The sequence below is a fragment of the Vitis vinifera genome, chromosome 13, assembly GCF_030704535.1.
Source record: "Vitis vinifera cultivar Pinot Noir 40024 chromosome 13, ASM3070453v1".
NCBI classification, from domain to species: domain Eukaryota; kingdom Viridiplantae; phylum Streptophyta; class Magnoliopsida; order Vitales; family Vitaceae; genus Vitis; species Vitis vinifera.
This window is the reverse complement of record NC_081817.1, coordinates 18,988,904-19,009,212: the sequence shown is the minus strand read 5'-3', so window position 1 is coordinate 19,009,212 and position 20,309 is coordinate 18,988,904. Positions and strand designations below refer to the sequence as shown.

Genomic DNA, 20,309 nt, shown 5'->3' with positions numbered 1-20,309 from the left:
TTTTAATATAGATATGAAATATTTGGTAGAAAAGTTTTGAATGCTTGAATATGCTTGAACTCAAAAGTTCTATGAAAAAAAATGTACATTATATCTTTTATCGGTAATTATAATTGAAAATGTTTGAATCATGAAACTCTATTAAAATTCTTTATTGGACTTTGAGTTCAATTTTCAGGTACTTTCAATTCGGGAGATGAGTGATGGCTAGACTGGGAAATTTTCTTTATTAAGAATTTTGGTTCAACTCCATTTTTTGGACATTGATTAGATGTTAATACTTTAGTTGATATGTTAGTTTATAGTTGAGATTTAAAGATTTAAAAATTTTTATTCTGCTACTCTGAATATAACTTTAGTAATTGATAAGTTTTAATTACCAAATGAATGTTTTTTACATTAATTTTATATTGAACTTTAGGGTTTGAGATGTGAAATGATCGTTATACTTTTAAAGTGGGTTATGATAACTCCTAAATTTATTCAACAAGTTATTATCCATTACCCAAAAAAGAAAAAAGAAAAAAGGGTGTTGATCGTAGTGACATGGCAAAGATGTGAGTGGGGAAGAAGACCAATTCCAAAGCCCATTCCAAGGGTAGAGACATCTGTGCCATGTGTCTTGCAAGGAAAACCTCCGAAAATGAAGCGAAAGAAATGGTCTGCATTGGAAGAGCAAACCCTCCTCACCAAGTACTCTGAACTCCTCACCTCTGGAACCTTAGCCAAGCTCAAGACTAGAGAGAAGAAATTCAAGCCCATCGCTGACCACGTTAATTCCGTGCATCACCTTCCCCTTCAAATGGTCCTGGCGTGACGTCTCCATCAAGGTCCAGAACATGCGCCACCAGTACTTGGGCGTCAAGCAGAAGATTAGGGTTTCCGAGGATGAGTTCAACTGGAAAGATGGCGAGAATCACTGGGAAAATTTCTTGAAGTACAAGGAAGTGTTTGGGGATGTCGAGTTGGAGGCCAAGGAGAAGAAATTGGGTGGTGATGATGTTGGGATTTTTGACGACTCTGGTGTTTTGGGGTTGGGCTTTGGGATTGATTGTGAGGATTTGGATGAAGACGATGATGAGGATGTGGATGATGAATTGGGGGAGGATGGCAGTGAGGGTGATATTGGGGGGGAGAGGAGGGTTGATGAGTTGAGGTCCAAATCAGTTGTCTAGTTGGCCGGTGACCTGTAATCCACGTGGACTGATTTTTTAAAAAATATTTACTCTCTCACAAAATGGATAGCAGATTTACCCGAAATCAACCAAACGCCCCATATCCTTATTCTCTCTTGAACCGAGCCAAACCCAACCCCCAAATCCCTTCTTCTTTCTTGAACCAACCCCAAATCCCTTCTTCACCCTTTAACCAAACCCCAAATCCCTTCTTCTCTCTTGAACCAAACCCTAACTCCTTTCACCTTCTTTCACAGCCACAATTCGCGAGGGGAGCTGGCAGTGAAAACGAGAGAGGTGGCCCGAGCTTAGAGGAGCTTTCAGAGGAGCTTTCCCAGGTATGAGTTCATTTGGGTTCTTATCGTTAAGGATCTAGGCTTCCTCATTTCTGTAACTGTTAGCTTAGTACTTGGTCTTTGAAATGTCGAAAAATTTTATCTAATCGGTTGACAGAAATTTGGCTAATTTTTTAAAAATATCGCCTATATTTCAGTATTTATCGGTTTATTTAGCGATTTTCTGGGATTTTGCCGATATTTCCTACCAGTCCAGCCAGCGCACAGGATACAAAATCCTGGAAATTTACCGATGTTATTCGGTAATCTGATCATGATTTGCAGGCAAAGGTTGTGTTTTTCAGCCTGGCTCAAAAATCGTGGATTTTAGGGTTCGTGAAATTTAAATCCAATGGCACAAAAGCAAAGAGACCCTAGAACAGATCCAGAAAACACAGGGAGCGAAAAAAAAATAGCAATTTTTTTGGCTTTCCTTGGGAGTTTTGCATGGATTAAAAGAGGAATGAATTATTTTTCAAATAAAAAATTTTTTTTTTTTTAAATATCGAGACATTTTTGTATAAAAGTTATTTTTGTTAATTTTTATATCTATTTCATATTATTTATATATCAACTTCTAGTCATTTAAATTGAATAAAAAAATTATCAATTCATAATTTAATGGTAACATTGATTATTGACATCGATGATTGAACTGCTGTTAATTCGATGACATTATAAATATATAATTTACATATATATATATATATATATTTTTTTTTTTTTATAACCGTGGATGTCTGGGTTAGCTTACGCGCACCTCGAGTAATCCCACGGGGCCCTGAAGTTAATGAAATGACCAGGTAAAGCCTCCAGGGCATTGGGGAGCAAACCCAATACTGAACCAACTGAGCTACCCCTAGGGTTAAATTTACATATTATTAAAATAAAAAATAATTATAAAATTTAAAATACATATAAAATTTAAAACCAATAATATTTATTTATTTTCCATCTTTAATATTATCAAATTAATTCATGGATAAATATAAATTTATTAATGTTTTAAATTTTATTAAATAAAATATTTATAGTATTTAAATATGAACATACATATTAAAATTTGGGAGAAAATTCTATCATTAACTTTAACTATATTTAAAAAATTATATGTAACATAATTTAATATATATATTTTTTAAATATTACATTATTTTATTTATATTATTTACATATTTATTATTATAAAAATTTTAAAAAAACAAATCATGCTTTGTTTTTTGTTTGCAGCATTTAGCTACAAAGCATGAGCACCGGAGTGGTTGCCCTTGCTCTCTCACGCCTTGAACTTGGACAGTTGGGGTGACATCATCAAATGCTCCATTGATAGACGAGAAGTGAGGTCGGGCAACTCAGACGGGATGTTGGCCGTTGGCGGTCTAGCAATACGTGATCCGTTAAGGTGAAAGAGCGGGTCGCTGCTCTCTGTGTGTCTGAAGTCCCTGTTAGGGTTAACGCCAAATGGCCTTCTCAACGCCATCCCTCTTATCTTCCTGCTCCGCTTATAGACTTAATCCTCTTCTCTTCTCTCATCGCTGTCTCAGAATTAGGCTTTCTCATTCTCACTTGAAACCTAGATTTTTTGCTGGTACCCTCTCTCTCTTTCTCTTGTATACGTTTGGTTGCTAAGAATTTGCCCCAAAATGGCGAACAAAATTTAATTTTTTAAACTTTCTGAGAAAACAAACGATAATAAATTTAAGGCAACATCACTGGCACATATTCATTCTAAAAATGATGGTGTTGCAAAATACAAGGTTTCAATTTCCTTTCATTTCTCTTCTCCAATTCTTGTGCAACCAAACTGGGCCTCAGTTCAAGGATTCTTTGGAGATTACGCTTGTTTCTGAAATATCTATAACCCATTTGATGTTGAGAATTTGTTATTTCTCGTTACCTTTCAGTTGCTGCAAGAGAGAATGACGTCTTTACTTCACCAGAGACAGCAAAGTCCTTTGATTTTACTTCAGAAGAAAGGATATATAATTGGTATTTCATTTCTCGATAACTGTTGCCTATGTTTTTCATTTGTTTATTTATTTATTTTTTATTTGTGTGGGTTTGTATTTGCGTCATTTGATGAAAGTGATGATCATGCTAATTCTGTTAGCCTCAAATGTAGGTTTATATCTTATACTTCCTTGGGGGAGGGTTCTTACTATTGATAGGCTTCAAAAAAGAGGATGGCAGATTCCTAACCGGTGTTATTTATGTGGTAGTGATGAGGAAAATGTTAATCATCTTCTTATTCATTGTACAGTGGCTAGTGTGTTGTGGGGGATGGTTCTTAGTCTGTTTGGAGCCCAGTGGGTCTTTCCAAAAACTGTAAAGGAGGCGGTTATCAGTTGGAAGGGTTCTTTTGTGGGCAAAAAGAGGAAGTAAATTTGGAGATCCATATCGTTATTTATTTTTTGGACGGTGTGGAAGGAAAGGAATATAGGGGGAGTTAGCTATACAAAAAGTTAAGTATTCTTTTGTTTGTAATATGTGGGGGTGGGCAAAATTGTATAATGGTGCAGAGCCTCGTTCCCTTATAGGTTTCCTGGAGTGAATAACATCCAGTTGAGGGCTGGTGGGTTTTTGTTGTTTTTTGGTCCTTTGTTGTGAGGCCTTCGTCGCCTCGTATACTCCCTGTATGCTATGCGGCTTTTTGCCTTTGCTAATATATGTGTGTTTACTTATCAAAAAAAAAAATACTTCCTTTTATTTTTCATGGTGATTCTATTTTTTACTGGTGGATGGCTTGCTTTTCATAGTGCTTCTGAGGGTATATGTTTATTTGTTCATGTAATCTCAGCGATTGTTTTGCATTAATGTGTAATTCTTGGATGTTAGGTGGGACTCTCAAGGATATTTTAAGCCAAATTTGGACCGGGGAAGTGATCCTTTTGTTATTTCGATGCCTCCTCCTAATGTTACTGGTTCACTGCACATGGGGCATGCGATGTTTGTGACTCTTGAGGTTGTGGAAATGGTTTCTGAGCACCTGATAAATGAGTTGATGTTTTTACTTTATTGCCATGCTAGTGCATCTACATCTGAACTGCTTGCTTTGGCACTGTGGCTACCTCTCAAATGTTTGGATATTTCCTTGATTATCTTGCAATGTTCTAGATATTTTAGTGAACTGGATCAAGTACCATACTTTTAATTTGATGCTTTTCTCATGAATTTGTTCTCCAAGATACATGCTAATAGCATCTTTATTGGCTGATGTATCAGTGAATTGTGCGTATGTTCAAATTTTGCTACATTTGAAAGCTCAAGAATAACTGATTCGTGGATTTTTAAATTTTCTTTTACATTAAGAATCAAGCATATAATGGTTTAAATCATTATTTAAATGATGGTTTAAATAATGTTGAAATTACATATTAAGTTCTTAAATTCTTCTCGACATTTCATGGCATTATGTTTAGTAGCTTAATCATTAGATAGGCTTGATATGTTGAATGTTCTAAATAATGCCTTGAAATGTTCCACATAATCATTTATTGGCATTCTATTTTACTAGTTTTAGTGATGCTGTGTCCCTTTATATGTTTTTGTGATTTACTTTGATAGGATATCATGGTTAGATACCATCGGATGAAAGGAAGACCTACACTCTGGATTCCTGGGACTGATCATGCTGGTATTGCGACTCAGGTTTGTTCCTTACCGAAATGCTATATTTCATATCACCGTTGCTCTATTTTAGGTTGCAATACCCAATAACTTTTCATCTTTCTGAATCCTCCATCAACCATATTGGTAGGGCAATTTTTTCTTTGAGGGGATGTTTGGAACGCTAGAATAAAGAATGATAATGGGAAATCCTGTCCATTTCCCATTTATCACTGCATTGGTATAGTTATTAGAAATGAGAATAAGAATCAAAGGAAGCCAAAATCCCCTCTTATAATGATTTTGATTCCTCTCCTCTATGATATTGTGATTCACCTCCATTCCCAAATCTTTTATTTTTATTTTTATAGACAAAAGCTTGTATTAAGAAGCGCAAAAAAAGAAAAAAAAGAAAAAGAGGGGGAGGGGGGGGGGGGGGGGGGGTGGGGGGGAAGGGATTGCACTCAACGTATATAGGTAGTATACACAAAAAAACAACCCATGCACCAAAAAAGAAAGAAGAAACCTAGAAAAGAGCAAGACTAGCCACAATAAAGAGACTCTAGAAAATTTAGATGAGAGAGGATCTCCAAATCTAGCAATTGTTTAGACCACTCCTCAAGGGATCTGAAAAAAAGAACCCTCAGCCTTTGGTCCGACAATTCTTCATCTTTGAAGATCTTTTGGTTGCGCTCTCCCCAAATACTCCAAAATAAGCAAATCGAAGCCAGCTGCCAAACTACTCTTTTCTTCTTCCCTAGTCCCTCGAATTTCTATTCTAGGAGAAAATTTCTCACTGAAGCCGGGAATACCCAAACCAAACCAAACCAAAAGTTGTTAACAACAATGTCCAAAGTTGTTAACAACAATGTCCAAAGTTGTTTTGTCCTATCACAATGAATCAAAATATGATCAACTGACTTTTCACTATCTTTACAAATACTACACCTATTAACCAAGGGCCATCCCCTCTTCATCAACATATTTACAGTTAATATCTTCCCCCACATTGCTTCCTAAGCAAAAAAATGAGTTTTGAGAGGAGCGCCTAATCCCCAAACCTCTTTAGCTGGAAATAAAAGATTGTTCTCAGCCCTTAGAGAAATATAATAAGACTTGATACTATACTTTCCCTTCCCATCATTTTTCCAAATTAAAGTGTCCTCCTCCTCTCGCACTTTTGAAGAAGAGATGTGTTCCAAATAATGAGAACCTCCTCTAGCTCCCAATCTTGGAAGGGTCTACTAAAAGAAACCTCCTAACCTCCACCTCTATCCCCTCCCCTTCCGTGTAAATTTGCCACTGTTGCATTCTTGTGGGAAGAAAAGCTTGAAAAGAGTTGGGTAAACATCTTTCAACTTAATCTTCCCAGCCCAACTATCCCACCAAAATCTTGTGCGTATACTGTTTCCAATGCAGATGCTGGTTCTAAGAGTGAACTTTTCCCAACCTTTTCTAATGTCTTTCCAAAGACTTAGCTCATAAGAATCCCTCACCTCTCTAGTGGTCCAACACCCCTCCACCTCCCCAAATCTTCCAAGAATGACTTTTCTCCAATGACCTTCCCTCTCAAGGGAAAATCTCCATAACCATTTGCCTAACAAGGCTTGATTAAGGCCCTCCAAGTGCCTTAGCCCCAATCCTCCATGCTTCTTTTCCTTACAAATCTTTGCCCAATTTACTGAGTGGAACTTCCTCCTCTCTTCCATCTCCCCCCACAAAAAGTTCCTTTGAATTCTCTCTAATCTAGTTATCACTTTCTTAGGGATTACAAAGAGTGACATTGATGAGGATGAATCTCCAAAATATATATCAAGAAAAGGAATTAGGAGCATCTTTGACATGCTATCTACCAATTTTAATGGTTTTGGATCTTCTAAGAGAGGGATTGTATTATGGCAAGCTGCGTGCATTGCTTTATTATGGGTGGTGTGGCGGGAAAGAAATGCAAGGATTTTTGAGGATAAATCAAGGAATTCAGAGAACCTTTGGGACATGATTCATTTCCTTGCTTCTCTTTGGGTTTCTTGTTCTAAGGTTTTTAAGGGGATTCCCCTTAATGTGATACACCTTGATTGGTTAGCGGCGTGCAACTCCATTGGGTTGGCCTAAATTATAGCAGTTGTCTGTATCTACTTTGTATTTTCTCGTATTTGTTTCATTGTAGTTCTGTTTTCTTGGGTGGGAGGATTCCTCATCCTTCTCTTGTACTTTCCCTTTTATTAATATATGCCTTTGTCGTTTCCTATCAAAAAAAAAAAAAAAGGGGAATTAGTATTAGTTGCAATTAAAATAGGATTAATATTTACTTGGAATTAAATTAGGATTGATATTTGTTAGAGTCTAATTAGGATTAGCTAGTTGAGTTATAATATAATTAGAATTTGAGTCATGATAGGTTATTAGAGTTCTAATAGACTTTGGATGTTATAATTAGAATTAGAATCATAATAGGTTATTAGAGTCCTAGTAGACTTTGAATTTCTTAGAGAAGCTTATAAATAGGCTAATCAATGTAAATCAAAGGGATGATTGATATTAATAATATTATGTTTTCTTTCATTGCAAGGTTACAACCCTCAATGGTGAGACTCCATTGATTTTCTTTTAGGTGAGACTCTTAGAAGGCCTTAGTGAGACTTTAAGGTTTTTGATCTTTTCTTTGTTGTTTTTTTTCTTTCTTTCTATTTCTTATCTTATATTTTTCTTTACCATGAAATTTATTCCTTGTTCCTCTTCTTACACCCTAAAAATAAAACCCTAGCCCACCTACCCTTGAGTGTAGGCAACCATCCTAGGGTTGTCCTACATTAGACATAAAATAGATCGGGAGGCTTGAGAGAGTACTTTTTATAAGGACGAGTCTTCCTCCTTTGGATAGACACTGTTTTTTCCATGCAGCCAATTTCCTCTTGAATCTCTCCTCTGTTACATCCCAAACACCAATTGATCTATGCGGGGCTCTAAGGGGTAAACCTAGATAAGAAGTAGGAAATCTCCCCACTTTGCATCCAAACAGGACAATAGCTTTGTCCACATCCTCCATGCCCCCTATTGGAATGATTTCACTTTTTTGCAAATTTATCTCGAGTCCTAAAACCAACTCGAAACAATTGGCAATCCACTTCCAATATTCCAGTTGATCTTCATCATCCTCACAAAAAAGGAGAGTATCGTTTGCGAGTAATAAATGAGAAACTTGAACCCTTTCTTCCCCTCTACCTTCTATCTTAACACCCTTAATAAAACCTCCCTCCTTAGCCTTAGCAATTAATCTGCTAAAAGCTTCCATAATAAAAACAAACAGTGAAGGTGAGAGTGGGTCCCTCTGCCTCAGCCCCCAATTCTATTATCACATGCCAAATGCATTGAAAGAGTCAATGCCTCTTCAACTTCCACATTTTTGGCTACAATGTTATGATCCAGTATCAGATTTCATTGTGTTTTGTTTTACCCCAAAACTTCTGAGGTGGTGCATGTTCTTTGTTCTTTCTTTATTAATACATGGAGCTGAATGTATTATGTATGTTTATGGTAAGTTTAACCCATTTTTCTTTTCAGGTGGTATCTCATTTTCCAAATTCTCTTGTTTGCACTAATTTTTATTTTTAATCATTTACATTTATTTATTTATTTGCTCAGTTGGTTGTGGAAAGAATGCTTGCATCTGAAGGAATAAAAAGGGCTGAATTGAGTAGAGATGAGTTCACAAAGCGAGTTTGGGAGTGGAAAGAGAAGTATATCTTGCTGTCCCTCCCCATTTGATATTCTTTATGCTATTTATGGTTTTCAATTGTGTATTCCTATCTCCTGTTGCATAGCATTATGTTGCACCATGCATCTCTCTCTCTCATCCATTCCTCCCTCCTATCTCTGTTTGTTTGTTGTTCTTAGCAGTCATTATGTGTTATAAAAGCCCAAAAGTCCCACTACAAGGATGTGCTTACATGTATTTTTGTGTGTTGGTTTATAAACACATGTTAGAAATGTTCTTGTTGATAGACAAAATGGACAAAAAGTTTGAAGGGCCTACCTAACAGGATGTGGAGAAGAGTAAAATAGTTTAAATAACATCTTGAAGTTCAGAAAAAAAATTGTTCCTCTTTCTTTGAAGTTTAGGATTATAACATATATATATATATATATATATATATATAAGGCTACTCTTGAGTACATGCAAAAGGAAAAAAAATAAAAAGATACAACTTTGCAAACAATCACTATCCTGAAAATAGAAAAAGTAAAAACTAAATTAGAAACATTGACTTAGCTGATTCTATCCCCTAATTTACTCTACTAAATCAAATCACAATGTTCCATTTACAACACTAAATAAACTCTCCCACATGTTTTATGATTTTCGACACATCTATTAGGAGAAAATATTGGAAGTAGAACACTGAAGTATTTGCAGAATATTTTATTGTTAATCTTGTAGATAATTGTTTTTGTTGTTGCTAGTATTGATATTGTTGTTATCTTGGTCTATATTGCAAAGACTATATTTCACAAATTAGAAGTAGAAAATTCCTAGTGGTGTAAAGCAGAAATGTACTATCAAATGATAGATTTTTCTTTTTTGATAGGTAAGATCAATGAATATATGTATATATATAAAAAGGCGCCAAAACAACGTCCCCAAGTATACACTGGTCGCCCAATGACTCACCTAAAAAGGAGAGGGAGAGAAACAAAAAAAACACAAGCCCTCACTTAGAACCTAGCCAATCAATAAAACTAACAAGGGAAATAGGCCCCATATCTACATATGCCTTAAACCAAGACTAAAAATTACATACAATAGAGTTTTTCATTCTATGGATTGAAATCTCTGCATTATCAAATGCCAGCAAGTTCCTTTCTTTCCACACCGTTCAAAAAATACATAGGGGGGCTAACTTCCAAGCCTTTTTGTGGGCTTTACCCACAAAGGAACTATGTTGCCCAAGGAGTGTCTCCTTAACCGTGAAGGAGAGAACCTAAGCTACACCAAAGAGAGAAAAGAGCAACTGTCATAGGATCCAAGTCTTTGTAGAGTGAGGAAGAATGTGATCAACAGTTTCTTCTTTAGAGTGGTAGAAAAAACATCTGTTTGCCAAAAAAACCCCCTCCTTTAGACCTGATCCAAAGTTAAGACTCTCCCCCATGTTGCCTCCCATGTGAAAAAAGCCGTCTTAAGTGGCACACAAGATCTCTAAATGATTCTACTTGGGAACACTAGAGGGTCATTGGGGTCCAAAGCATGGTAGAGAGATTTAATCGAAAAGCTCCCGCTCCTCGATCCTGTCCACACCACCTTATCATTGTCATCCCTATACACCCTATTTCCTTGGAGCTTCATTAGAAAGCGCTCCACACTTTCCACCTCCTAATCATTAAACGACTTAGAGAAATGTGGAACCCACCTACCCCTTTTATATTTAGAATTCCAAATTTTTGCCACTCGTTCCTCTTTGGAAATGGCAAGGGCGAACAAGGAAGGGAAGAAAACACAAAGTGGCTCGTCTCTACACTGCTTGTCCTTCCAAAATCTCACCCTCTGACCATTTCCCACTGAGAGAAATTCTGCTGCTCGACAGATCCCACTCCTTTCTTATGATTTTCCAAAGGCTAACACTATAATTGTCTTTCACCTCAAATGAAAACAATGCTATTTGGAAAAGGTTATGCTTCCTTCACAAGTTAACTAGTGGTAACAACTCTTCTAGTAAGAGACATATTTTCATTTTGTGTACTTTGGTACATATTTTCCTTCACCAAGTGGAGCTTTCCTACTAAAAGTTGTGAGTGGTTTTTTTTTTTTTTTTGGTCATTTTAAATAGGAGAAAAAAAGGAATGGAAATTCAGCCAATAAATAGGAAATAATGATCTAGATGCATTAAAAAGGCAAGTGATGGGGTGATGTTGGTTTGACTTTCCACTCAAATCAAAGGAAAAAAAATACACAAAATAAGGAAAGAAGAGAGATAAAGAGAGATACACTTAGAAACAAAGAGAGAAGATGAGAGAGATGAGGTAGAGAAACATGAGAGACAAGGCAGAAAACCTGCAACCCAAGAAATAGAAAGGTGGGGGCCCTGATGAAAGCAAAAGCAGATTGAAACAATGAAGACTATCTTCTCTTCCTTTAATCTATTTCTGTTGGAGTAAGCTTATGGAAGAAGATGGGCTTGATTTTAAAATTAGGATAAATATTCAAGTTAGCAATGGTATGAAATATGAATGCTAAATTCTAGTGGGATAGATGAGTGGTTGAGAGCCCCTTCAAAGTGGTTTTACCCTTGCCTTTTGATTTAGCCTTTAACAATGATGTTATGGTAATAGACTTGTGGGAATGGGGGAAGGAATGGATGCTATTGGTAAGGCACTTCAGGATTGGAAAATGGATGTGGCGGTTCATTTTTTTCAAGCCCATTTATTCAATGAGAGTGCTAAGAGTAGGGGTTGATAGCTTACAATGGAAAGAAGATAGGAAAGGAAACTTTTGTATCAAGTTCTACATGGTTCTTTATGTGGTGGGAACAAAGAGTTCCTAGATAAGAAATTTGGAGGTCTCATGCCCCGTTGAGAACTTGTGTTTTTTTTTTTTTTTGCATTGGAAGCAGTTTGGGGGAAGATTCTAACCATAGATATCCTCATGAGAAGAGGGTGGATAATGGTAAATAGATGTAGCCTTTGTGAAGAAACAACACCACATCCTAATCCATTATGATAGGACAAAAAAGTTATGAAATCTTATTTTGGCAATTTTTGGGTTGAAGTGGGTGCTTCCAAGACTTAGTGAAAAACCTTATCTTAGTGTGGAAGGCCAAGGGGATGGAGAAAAGGCAAAGGAAGATTTGGTGCATGATTCCCTTATGTTTATTTTGGTTCATGTGGAAAGAGCGTAATCAAATGATCTTTTGTGAGGAAGCGTTGTTAGATCAGAGATTTAAGGAGACCTTTCTGAAATCCTTGTTGGAGTGGTCTCGGGATGCAATGTGGATGAAGATCTTCACAATGTTCAATTTTTTAGATAGCCTCAAATGTAAATAGATAGGTCTTCTTCTGGGCTGTCTTGTCAGTTTTTTCTGTCTTTATTTTAGCCTTTTGTATACCACCTATGGACCTGGGGTGCGCCTCTTTTTATTGGGCATTGTTTTCTTAATATATTATCTATTTGCCTATAAAAAATACAGTGGAAGAGGAATGCGAGGAATTTTTAGGACAAATGGAGTACTTTGGAGGCAATGTTGGATTTAATTTGGTTATGTTTAGGAAGTCTTTTTGAAAACAATTTTGAAAAATAGTTTTTTGGAACAGTTCTTAAAAAATAGTTTTCAAAAATAAAATTGTGTTTGGAAAGTAGATTTGAAAAACAGTTTTTTGTTCTCCCTGTATGCCTTATGGCGGTTTGCCCTTTAATACAATTTGTGCTTACTTATCAAAAAAAAAAAAAAAAAACAGTTTTTTGTTATCCAAAACAAGAAAACATGGTTGGTTAAGTTAATAGAAATAGTTTTATAAAACTAGTAAAGTAAAAAACTTGTTTGGAAGCTGTTTTTAAACTGAGTGTTTTCTTCAATTAACTTGATGTTGTAAATATGAATACTTTATAGGTTTATACTTAATTAAAACAGAAAAATATTGTGTCAATTTTTAAAATTACATGCATCCTTTTTAAATGATTTCAAATTTTCTAAAACAAATCTTTATCTTGTAAACATGTCTATTTACATTCAATTTTCAATATTTTATTTACGTATATGGTGAACACTTCAATCATTTGGCATGGGCCAAAATTAAGGTAAAAAATACTAAAACTGAAAGAACTGATAAAGAAATTGAAAAAGCTCACTGGACCATAGTCGAAACTGATTTCACATTAATCTAACTCTTTTGTTTAATCAGCATGTAATTACTAGGGAACTATGGATCCTGCACCTCCTGGTATCAAAATGCAGAGTGTTTCTCCATTCCCGAATCATATATAGAGGGAATTTATTTTAGACTGATATGGAGAGATTAGAATTTTTCCAAAACAATCATTATTGAAATCAAACATTGCAATCAAAAGCTGTCTTGTATACTTCTTGTATGCTGTGCGGCGTTTTGCCTTTTTTAATGCATATCTTTTACTTATCAAAAAAAAAACATTGCAATCAAAAGCTTTCAATTAGTAAAAGTGTCTGTCACAATCATACTGCTTGAATTAAACCTTGGTCCCTGATTCATGCAACTATCCATTCTATTTGCCATTTTCCTCCTATTAAAATTGGCCTCTTCCTCCAATTTATTCACCAAATGCACAGCCTGATACATATAGGAACCAATTATTGTTTCATCTCTATAATCACATACACATCTGTATAGCTAAAACATATGCCAAGAAGACATACAAAAAATACCCATATTTCCTCTTATCATTGGTATAGTGCAAGTATAAAACTTGGTCCTTCATCAATGCATTTAACAAGCATCCTCAAAAGGAGGGGGTTGGGGCAGCTTCTTCAGTCAGATTTGCTGCACTTTTTCCTGCTTTACTATGCTTGGTTCAGAATATCTTCTATCTTTGCCACCAGATCCTTCATCTTGATATCAATCTTTTCATGTTTAAGCTTTAGTTTCTTTGCATCCATCTTATCCATATGATTATTTTTCTTCTCCTTTCCACCATTTCTTTGTCCTTCTTACTCTTACCATCCTTGTCTCTCTTCTTTTTCTGCATCACCATGTTTCTCTTTCTTTTCATGTTTGTCCTTCTCTTCCCTATAGCTTCATTCTTACCTGAATCTGCTGTCTCTCCCATATTTAAACCAAATGCTGCAGATTTTGACTTATTGAGCTTGCTTCCTACATTTTGAAACAGAAAAATAAGTATAGTGACAAAGATTGCTAGTAAAATTCATGGCAGTGGAGCATACCAAAAAGTTAAATTTGTGATGATTTGTATTAATTTAATTACTATGGTCAATATTAGTTTTTCTTCACTGATGTTATATGCATTTTAACTGCCTTGAACTATACATATCAGTAACATAAAGACAAAAATTTCTTTAGAATTCCATTATGTCCAATGGAATGGTTAATCTTGTTTGATTCCCAACTGGGTCTACCACTAGTGAAGGTGGTTATACTAAATCAGAACTTTCCACAAATGATTTACGAAAATAATAACAATAATAAAATGAAAAAATAAAAAAAAATTGTGGAGTTAGGGTAGAGACCAAAACAGGTTCTAGGTTAGTTTTTTTTTTTTTTGATAGATAGGTTCTAGGTTAGTATAATTGCAAAGATTTTAATGAATAATTTTTCCTTCTCTAGAAAAGGGCCAAGGTGGATGGAGAATGAATTTGAGAGAAAGCAACTGGAGGTTGGATTGGATTTTTCCTAAGTGTTTAATTGGAAACAACAGCATAGATAGGACAGCCAGTTGTGATTCTTTTCTCCAAGATTTGTTATTGAAAATAAATATTGTAATGAATGATAAATGTAATGGAAAATGTCATGAAATTTATAGTTATTGCAAAAAAAAAAAAAAACACACACACACATGGAGTTAGAGCAGAGACCAAAACAGGTTCTAGGTTAGTATAATTGCCAAGATCTTAATGAATAATTTTGCCTTTAATATTAAAGAAAAGGACCAAGGTGGAAGGAGAATGAATTTGAGAGAAAGTAACTGGAGGTTGGATTGGACCTTTTCTAAGTGTTTAATGGGAAACAACAACATGGATAGGACAACCAGTTGTGATTCTTTTCTCCAAGATCTGTTATTGAAAATAAATATTGTAATGAATGATAAATGTAGTGGAAAATATCATGAAATTTATAGGTACTACTAAAAAAAAAAAAACACAAAAGCTTAGAATACTGGAAAATGTTATGAAATTTGTAGCTATTGCAAAAATAATAAAATAAAATAAAAATAAAAATAAAACACACACACACACACACACACACACACATAAACACACACAAAAGCTTAGAATACTTAAAAAAAAAAAAAAAAACTGAATTCCTGGTTCTGTTTCTTTCCCTGTATCTTCTGTGGGGATGGGGGCTTCTTCTTCTTCTCTTTTCTTTGAGCTTGGTTGAGAATTGGGGTTTAATGAGTTCGATTTGCAGAATCGAAGTCTGCTGGTGAGCGGGACTGGAGAGGGCTTCCTTGTTGTTGATTCAGACCTGTTGAGGATGATTTGGCTGATAGGAGTGTGGTGGTGTTCCTGACCAGTAAGGGGAAGGAGATAGTAGCTGAGGACATGGGTAAAAGTAGAGGGAAGAGGGGTTCTGAGGTCTATGCTGAGAAGGAAGAGGGTTAGTTGGAAACTTGGTCTTTAGGCAGGTTTGCCGAGTTCAACAATTTCTTGGGTATGCTAGCAGAGGGGTTTGAGGATGAGATCTTGACACTTCTTAACAAGATCAGGGTAAGAAAGGAAAAAGAGGGATATGTGTACAGTAGCAGAAAATGTAAACCCGAGTCTTCATGTTTTGAAAGAGAGTGGTTTAGAGGGGGTAAGGAGCGAAGAAGATTGGGCTATTCTCTCAAGTGATAAATGAAGTTAGGAATTTTATCTTGGAACATGAGAGGGGTTAATGACAACAATAAAAGAATGGTTATAAAGTCTTTAATTAAAGTGCAAAGGGTAGACCTGGTCTACCTATAGGAAACTAAAGTCAAATTTATGTCGACTAGTTTGGCGTGCAGCTTAGGAGCAAGCGAATTTTTAGAGTGGGGTGTGGTGAACTCAAGGGGGGCAGCAGGTGGGGTCCTAGTCTTTTGGGATAATAGGGTGCTGGATTTGGTGGGAATGGACGTAGGTGAGCACTTAATTTCTTGCCACTTCAAAAATTGCGAGGACAGTTTTGTTTGGATTTTCTCGGGGTTTATGGCCCTTCCATTGGGAGTAATAGAGAGGGTATGTGGGCAGAGTTGGGGGCCATTAAGGGGCTTTGGAATGACACGTGGTGTATCAGATATGATTTTAGCATAGCCAGATTGTGGAAATGTGGGCGATTGTTAACACTAAAGTCTCATTTTTTGTGGGAAATGTAAGGAGGGCTAAGTTTTGGAAGGATAGGTGGTATGGTAATGGGCCATTGTGTGCTTCTTTCCCCTCCTTATATACCTTAGCTAGCTCAAAGGAGGCATGGGTAGTGGATTTGTGGAATTAGTCTAACGTTAATGGTTGTTAGACTCCTAGTTTCTCTAGGAATCTAAATGATTAAGAGATTGATATAATGGAGCATTTTCTTGTGAGGCTTTAGAATTAGATAGTGAATGGGGGAGTAGAAGATAAGGTGATATGGCTGGAGATGAAGAGCGGTTCTTTCTTTGTGAAGTCCCTTTACGCTTGTCTAGAGCATGGGAGTTCAACCCTGTTCTCAAAAGCTGTTGTTTGAAACTCTTGGGTTTTGCCTAAGGCAAGTTTCATTACTAGGGAGGCTTCATGGGGTAAAGTTCTGACATAGATCAACTCTAGAGGAGAGGGTGGTCTCTCATCGACAAATGCTTCCTTTGTCATATTTAGGAGTCGATTGACCACATCCTACTTCATTGTGGTGTAGCAAGAGCTTTGTGGTAGCTTTTATTCTTTCTCTTTAGTGTTTCTTGGGTAGTGTCCTCCTCAGTAAGCGAGATTCTGTTGGGTTGGTGTGGGTCCTATGAAGGAAGGAAGTGGAAAAGAGTGTGGAGCAACTCCTTTGTGCCTCTTTTAAACAATTTGAAAGGAGAGAAATAGAAGATTGTTTGAAAATGAGGAGCTCTTTGTCTTATGACTAAAAAACTTGTTCCTTTTATAACTTGTTTTCTTGGACCAAGGTTGTACATATCTATTAGCCCAACATTCTTATGTGATTTTATTGATTGGTTGGGTTCTCACTAAGGGAGGGAGTAGTTTTGTTTCCCTTTTCCTTTTTTTTGGCCATCTCTTAGCAGCTGTTGTATACGTCCTGTTTACCTTTTTTTTTTATAATTTTTATATCAGAAACGAAGAAACATGTATTAATAGTAGTAAATATACAATAAAGCCTCTATAGTAGTAAGAGAAGGATGAGAGGTCCTTCCCTCAAAAACAGAAATTGAACAAAGAAGAAAGCACCCCACTATAGAAAACAATATACAAAGAAATCTTCAACTATCGCAAATTTTTGAATCACAAACTGCAGTCCAATTGAGTTGTAAAACACTAAGAGAAACTCCTTTAAAAGCTGCAACACAAGAGGCCCAAAGAGAGGAATAGAAGAGAAGTAAATCCCTTAACATTCCTTTCGATCATCCTTTATCTTCAAAAATCCTAGCGTTTCTCTCTTGCTACACAATCCGCAGAAGAGAAGCTGCAGTACACGTCCTGTGTACTTTGGTGTGCTCTTTTTGATGCTTTTAATGCATTTCTTGTTTACCAATCAAAAAAATACTCCAAACACTTGAAGATAAAAGCATTATAACTTTGGACATCTTCCCATGTTTACTCTTCCCATTTTCACTCCTTACCATGTTATTATGTGTGGACAACACTTCTTTTTCAACACAAATAGTTGATTTCATTGTTTCTCACTCTTGCCTTGTTTCCCCCACAACAGTACATGGCACCTCTTTAACCTATTTTCATTTCCCTGCTCTCCAACCATCAAAGAGAGCATGCTGGATCATGAAATCAAATTGGCACCAAATCAGCAAGTATTGATAAAGCTAAGAGATCAGTATCCAGAAAATAATAAGAAATAGTTGCTATTAAATTATAAATTAGAAATCTAGTTGGCTCTTAACATCAACGACTCGTCAGAGAGAAATAGGAGGGCCTTTGAAAATATTGACAAAGCAAAGCGAGCTATCAAACAGTGTTTATGTTTAATTTTTGGGATAGATTCTAAAGAATGATGGAGTGAGAGAGTGAGGGCAATGAGGGAGATACTCAAGAGGAAAATCGGAGAAGAAGAAGAAAAGAGGGGAGTTTTGGGGTGGAGTCAAAGACTTTCGAGATCGGTGTAGAGGAGAAGCAGGGCAAAACTCAAGTCGTTATTGTGGAGAGCAAGGGAGGGGTTTCATCTTGGGTCCGTCTGGGGCTGATGAGTGTAGAAGTCTTCCTGGATAGTCTGAACCAGTGCATCAAGGAAGAGGAAATGGGAAAATGGGAAAGGGGATGGAGAGAAAATGGGAGAACCTATTCTTTGGTGCGGGATGAGAATAGAGCAGGGTACTATCTTAGATTAGGGGTGGTCGATCAGGAGAAGAGGAGGTTTAGTATTTTTATACCGAAAGGGAGAGGCGAAAGGGGGGGATGGACTTCTATGGCGGAGATGATACAAAGTTTGGTAGGAAACATTGGCAAAAAGGAGAACAAGCAGGAAGAAAGGGCCATGGTGAAACCGAGAATGGACAGGTCGTTCGCGGAAATGGTGAAGGGGTCGAAGGGCAGGGAGGGTAAAGTGGTCAGAGTGGAAGTTGGAGGAGAGGAAATCAGTGAAAACCTGTGCAAATTGGAGCATTGCCTTGTCGGCCGCTGGAACCCTAGCTCAGCAAATGGAGTGGATTTGGAGAGATTAGGATGGTTAATGGCGAGGTCTTGGGGGTTGCAGGGTAAGCTAGGGTTGGCAAGGTTGGAAAAGGGCAAGATTCTTTTGGAGTTTGAGTATGTGGGTGAAGCCAAACGTGTTCTTTCCTCTGGAAATAGGTTGGTGGGAGGTGTCCAGTTGGGGCTGGAACGATGGAGCCCTAGGTGTGGTTGTGAGGAAGAAGGCGGGAGGAGGAAGGAAGCTTGGGTAAAAATCCTAGGGCTTCCAATATCATTGTGGGTACCATCCATTTTACGGAAAGTGGGGGACGAGTGTGGTGGATTTGTAGCCATGGATCCCTAGACAGAGAAGATGGAGGATCTTGAGTGGGCTCGCATCCTAGTCAAGATAAGGAATGAAGTTTTGCCGAGCATGCTAGACATAGTGGTGGAGGAGGCATGTTATTCTCTATCTCTTTGGTGGGAAGTGCGGCCGGAGATGAGGAAGGTGTCAACGGGCAGCCGTTCGAATGGAGGATCCAAAGAGGAGGTCAGGGGTGACGCCGCGGCACGCGCTACCCCGCGCGTAGAAGAGTTGGAAAGCGTGAGGCCCGAGGCGCTGCTGTTGCTTGCAGATGGGATTGATGGGCAGGACAGTGGGGCGGGTGGAGATGGGACTAGTAAGCAGGTCCAAGTTGGGTATGGGGCCCGGGCTTTTCTGGATCAGGAGGCTGGGCTTTACCTATCAGGCCCGTCTGCGAGTAGGCTGGGCTTGAAGCTTAAGTCCCCCTGGATTAGCCCATCTGCAGGCCGACATGGGGTGGCGAATGTTGATGCCGGGCTTGGAGATGATCTGTTATCTTCTAAGGCCCAATGGGGGGACAAAACTGTAACGAGCCCGTTAAAAGGCTTAAAATTAAAAAGGGTGGTGATTGATGAGGCCGGGCCTGGGGATGGGCCGTCCTATTCTAAGCCAAACTGGTGGGCTGACGATGTAGCAAGCCCAGGGATTTCTGGGGGTAATGGACTGTTGGGGGAATGCCTTGGCCCGTCCCAGCCTGAGAGCAGAAGGGGTAGCTTGGAGAGGGCTTGTCTCTGGGCTCGAGCTGCTTACGATAATGGAAGAAATTGTGAGGCTGAATTTCTCAAAATAAGGGAGAAGGAAGATGAGTGGAAGCAGCAAATGGCATCGTCCCATTCAGTGATTGATCGTGCTTTAATCGAAGAGGAATTGAGGTATGGGTCTGCTTTGATTCAATGGGGGGTTAGGGTCTCGGGGTACTCTTCTTCTTTTTCTCTTCCTTTTGATCGGACTCCGGAGGGAGAGTATTATGATCATTCTAGGGTATTATGTGAGGAGATCTAAAAGGATACCCCGCTGACCATGCTTAAATCTGTCGAGAATGGTGGAGGGTGTTGGGACTTGGTTGAAGTCAATATTGTTAATAATAAGGATAAGGAGTGGGAGAGAGGCTCAAACTTGACAGAGCCTCAAGAAGTTAGGGGTGAGAGGGAGAATGGATGGGAGGAATGTAATTTGGCCAAATTCAGCCAGTTTTTGGGCTTCTCGACAGAAGGGTTGGAGAAGGAAATTTTGAAATTTTTGGCAAAAATCAGAAAAAGAAGAGAGAGGATATACAGTAGAGGTGCGCTAGAGAAGACAAAATTTGAAAGGGAACTAAAAAGGCTTGAATGCTCAATCAACTATGAGGGAGGAAGTA

General features: G+C 37.6%; 1 protein-coding gene across 2 annotated transcripts in view; it reads left to right on the top strand.

Moving 5' to 3' along the window:
• Nucleotides 1-513: 513 nt before the first annotated feature.
• LOC100260814 (valine--tRNA ligase, chloroplastic/mitochondrial 2) overlaps nucleotides 514-20,309 on the top strand; it is a 102,845-nt gene continuing 83,049 nt past the window's right edge. Inside the window, exons 1-6 of one of the 2 annotated variants that reach the window (XM_002270770.5) lie at nucleotides 514-1,513; nucleotides 2,741-3,098; nucleotides 3,415-3,499; nucleotides 4,346-4,472; nucleotides 5,075-5,158; nucleotides 8,759-8,853. In XM_002270770.5, coding sequence (XP_002270806.2) covers nucleotides 2,972-3,098; nucleotides 3,415-3,499; nucleotides 4,346-4,472; nucleotides 5,075-5,158; nucleotides 8,759-8,853 — 518 coding nt within the window. In that variant the 5' untranslated portion in view covers nucleotides 514-1,513; nucleotides 2,741-2,971. The remainder of the gene's footprint in view (nucleotides 1,514-2,740; nucleotides 3,099-3,414; nucleotides 3,500-4,345; nucleotides 4,473-5,074; nucleotides 5,159-8,758; nucleotides 8,854-20,309) is intronic. The other variant, XM_019224272.2, reaches the window with a different exon arrangement.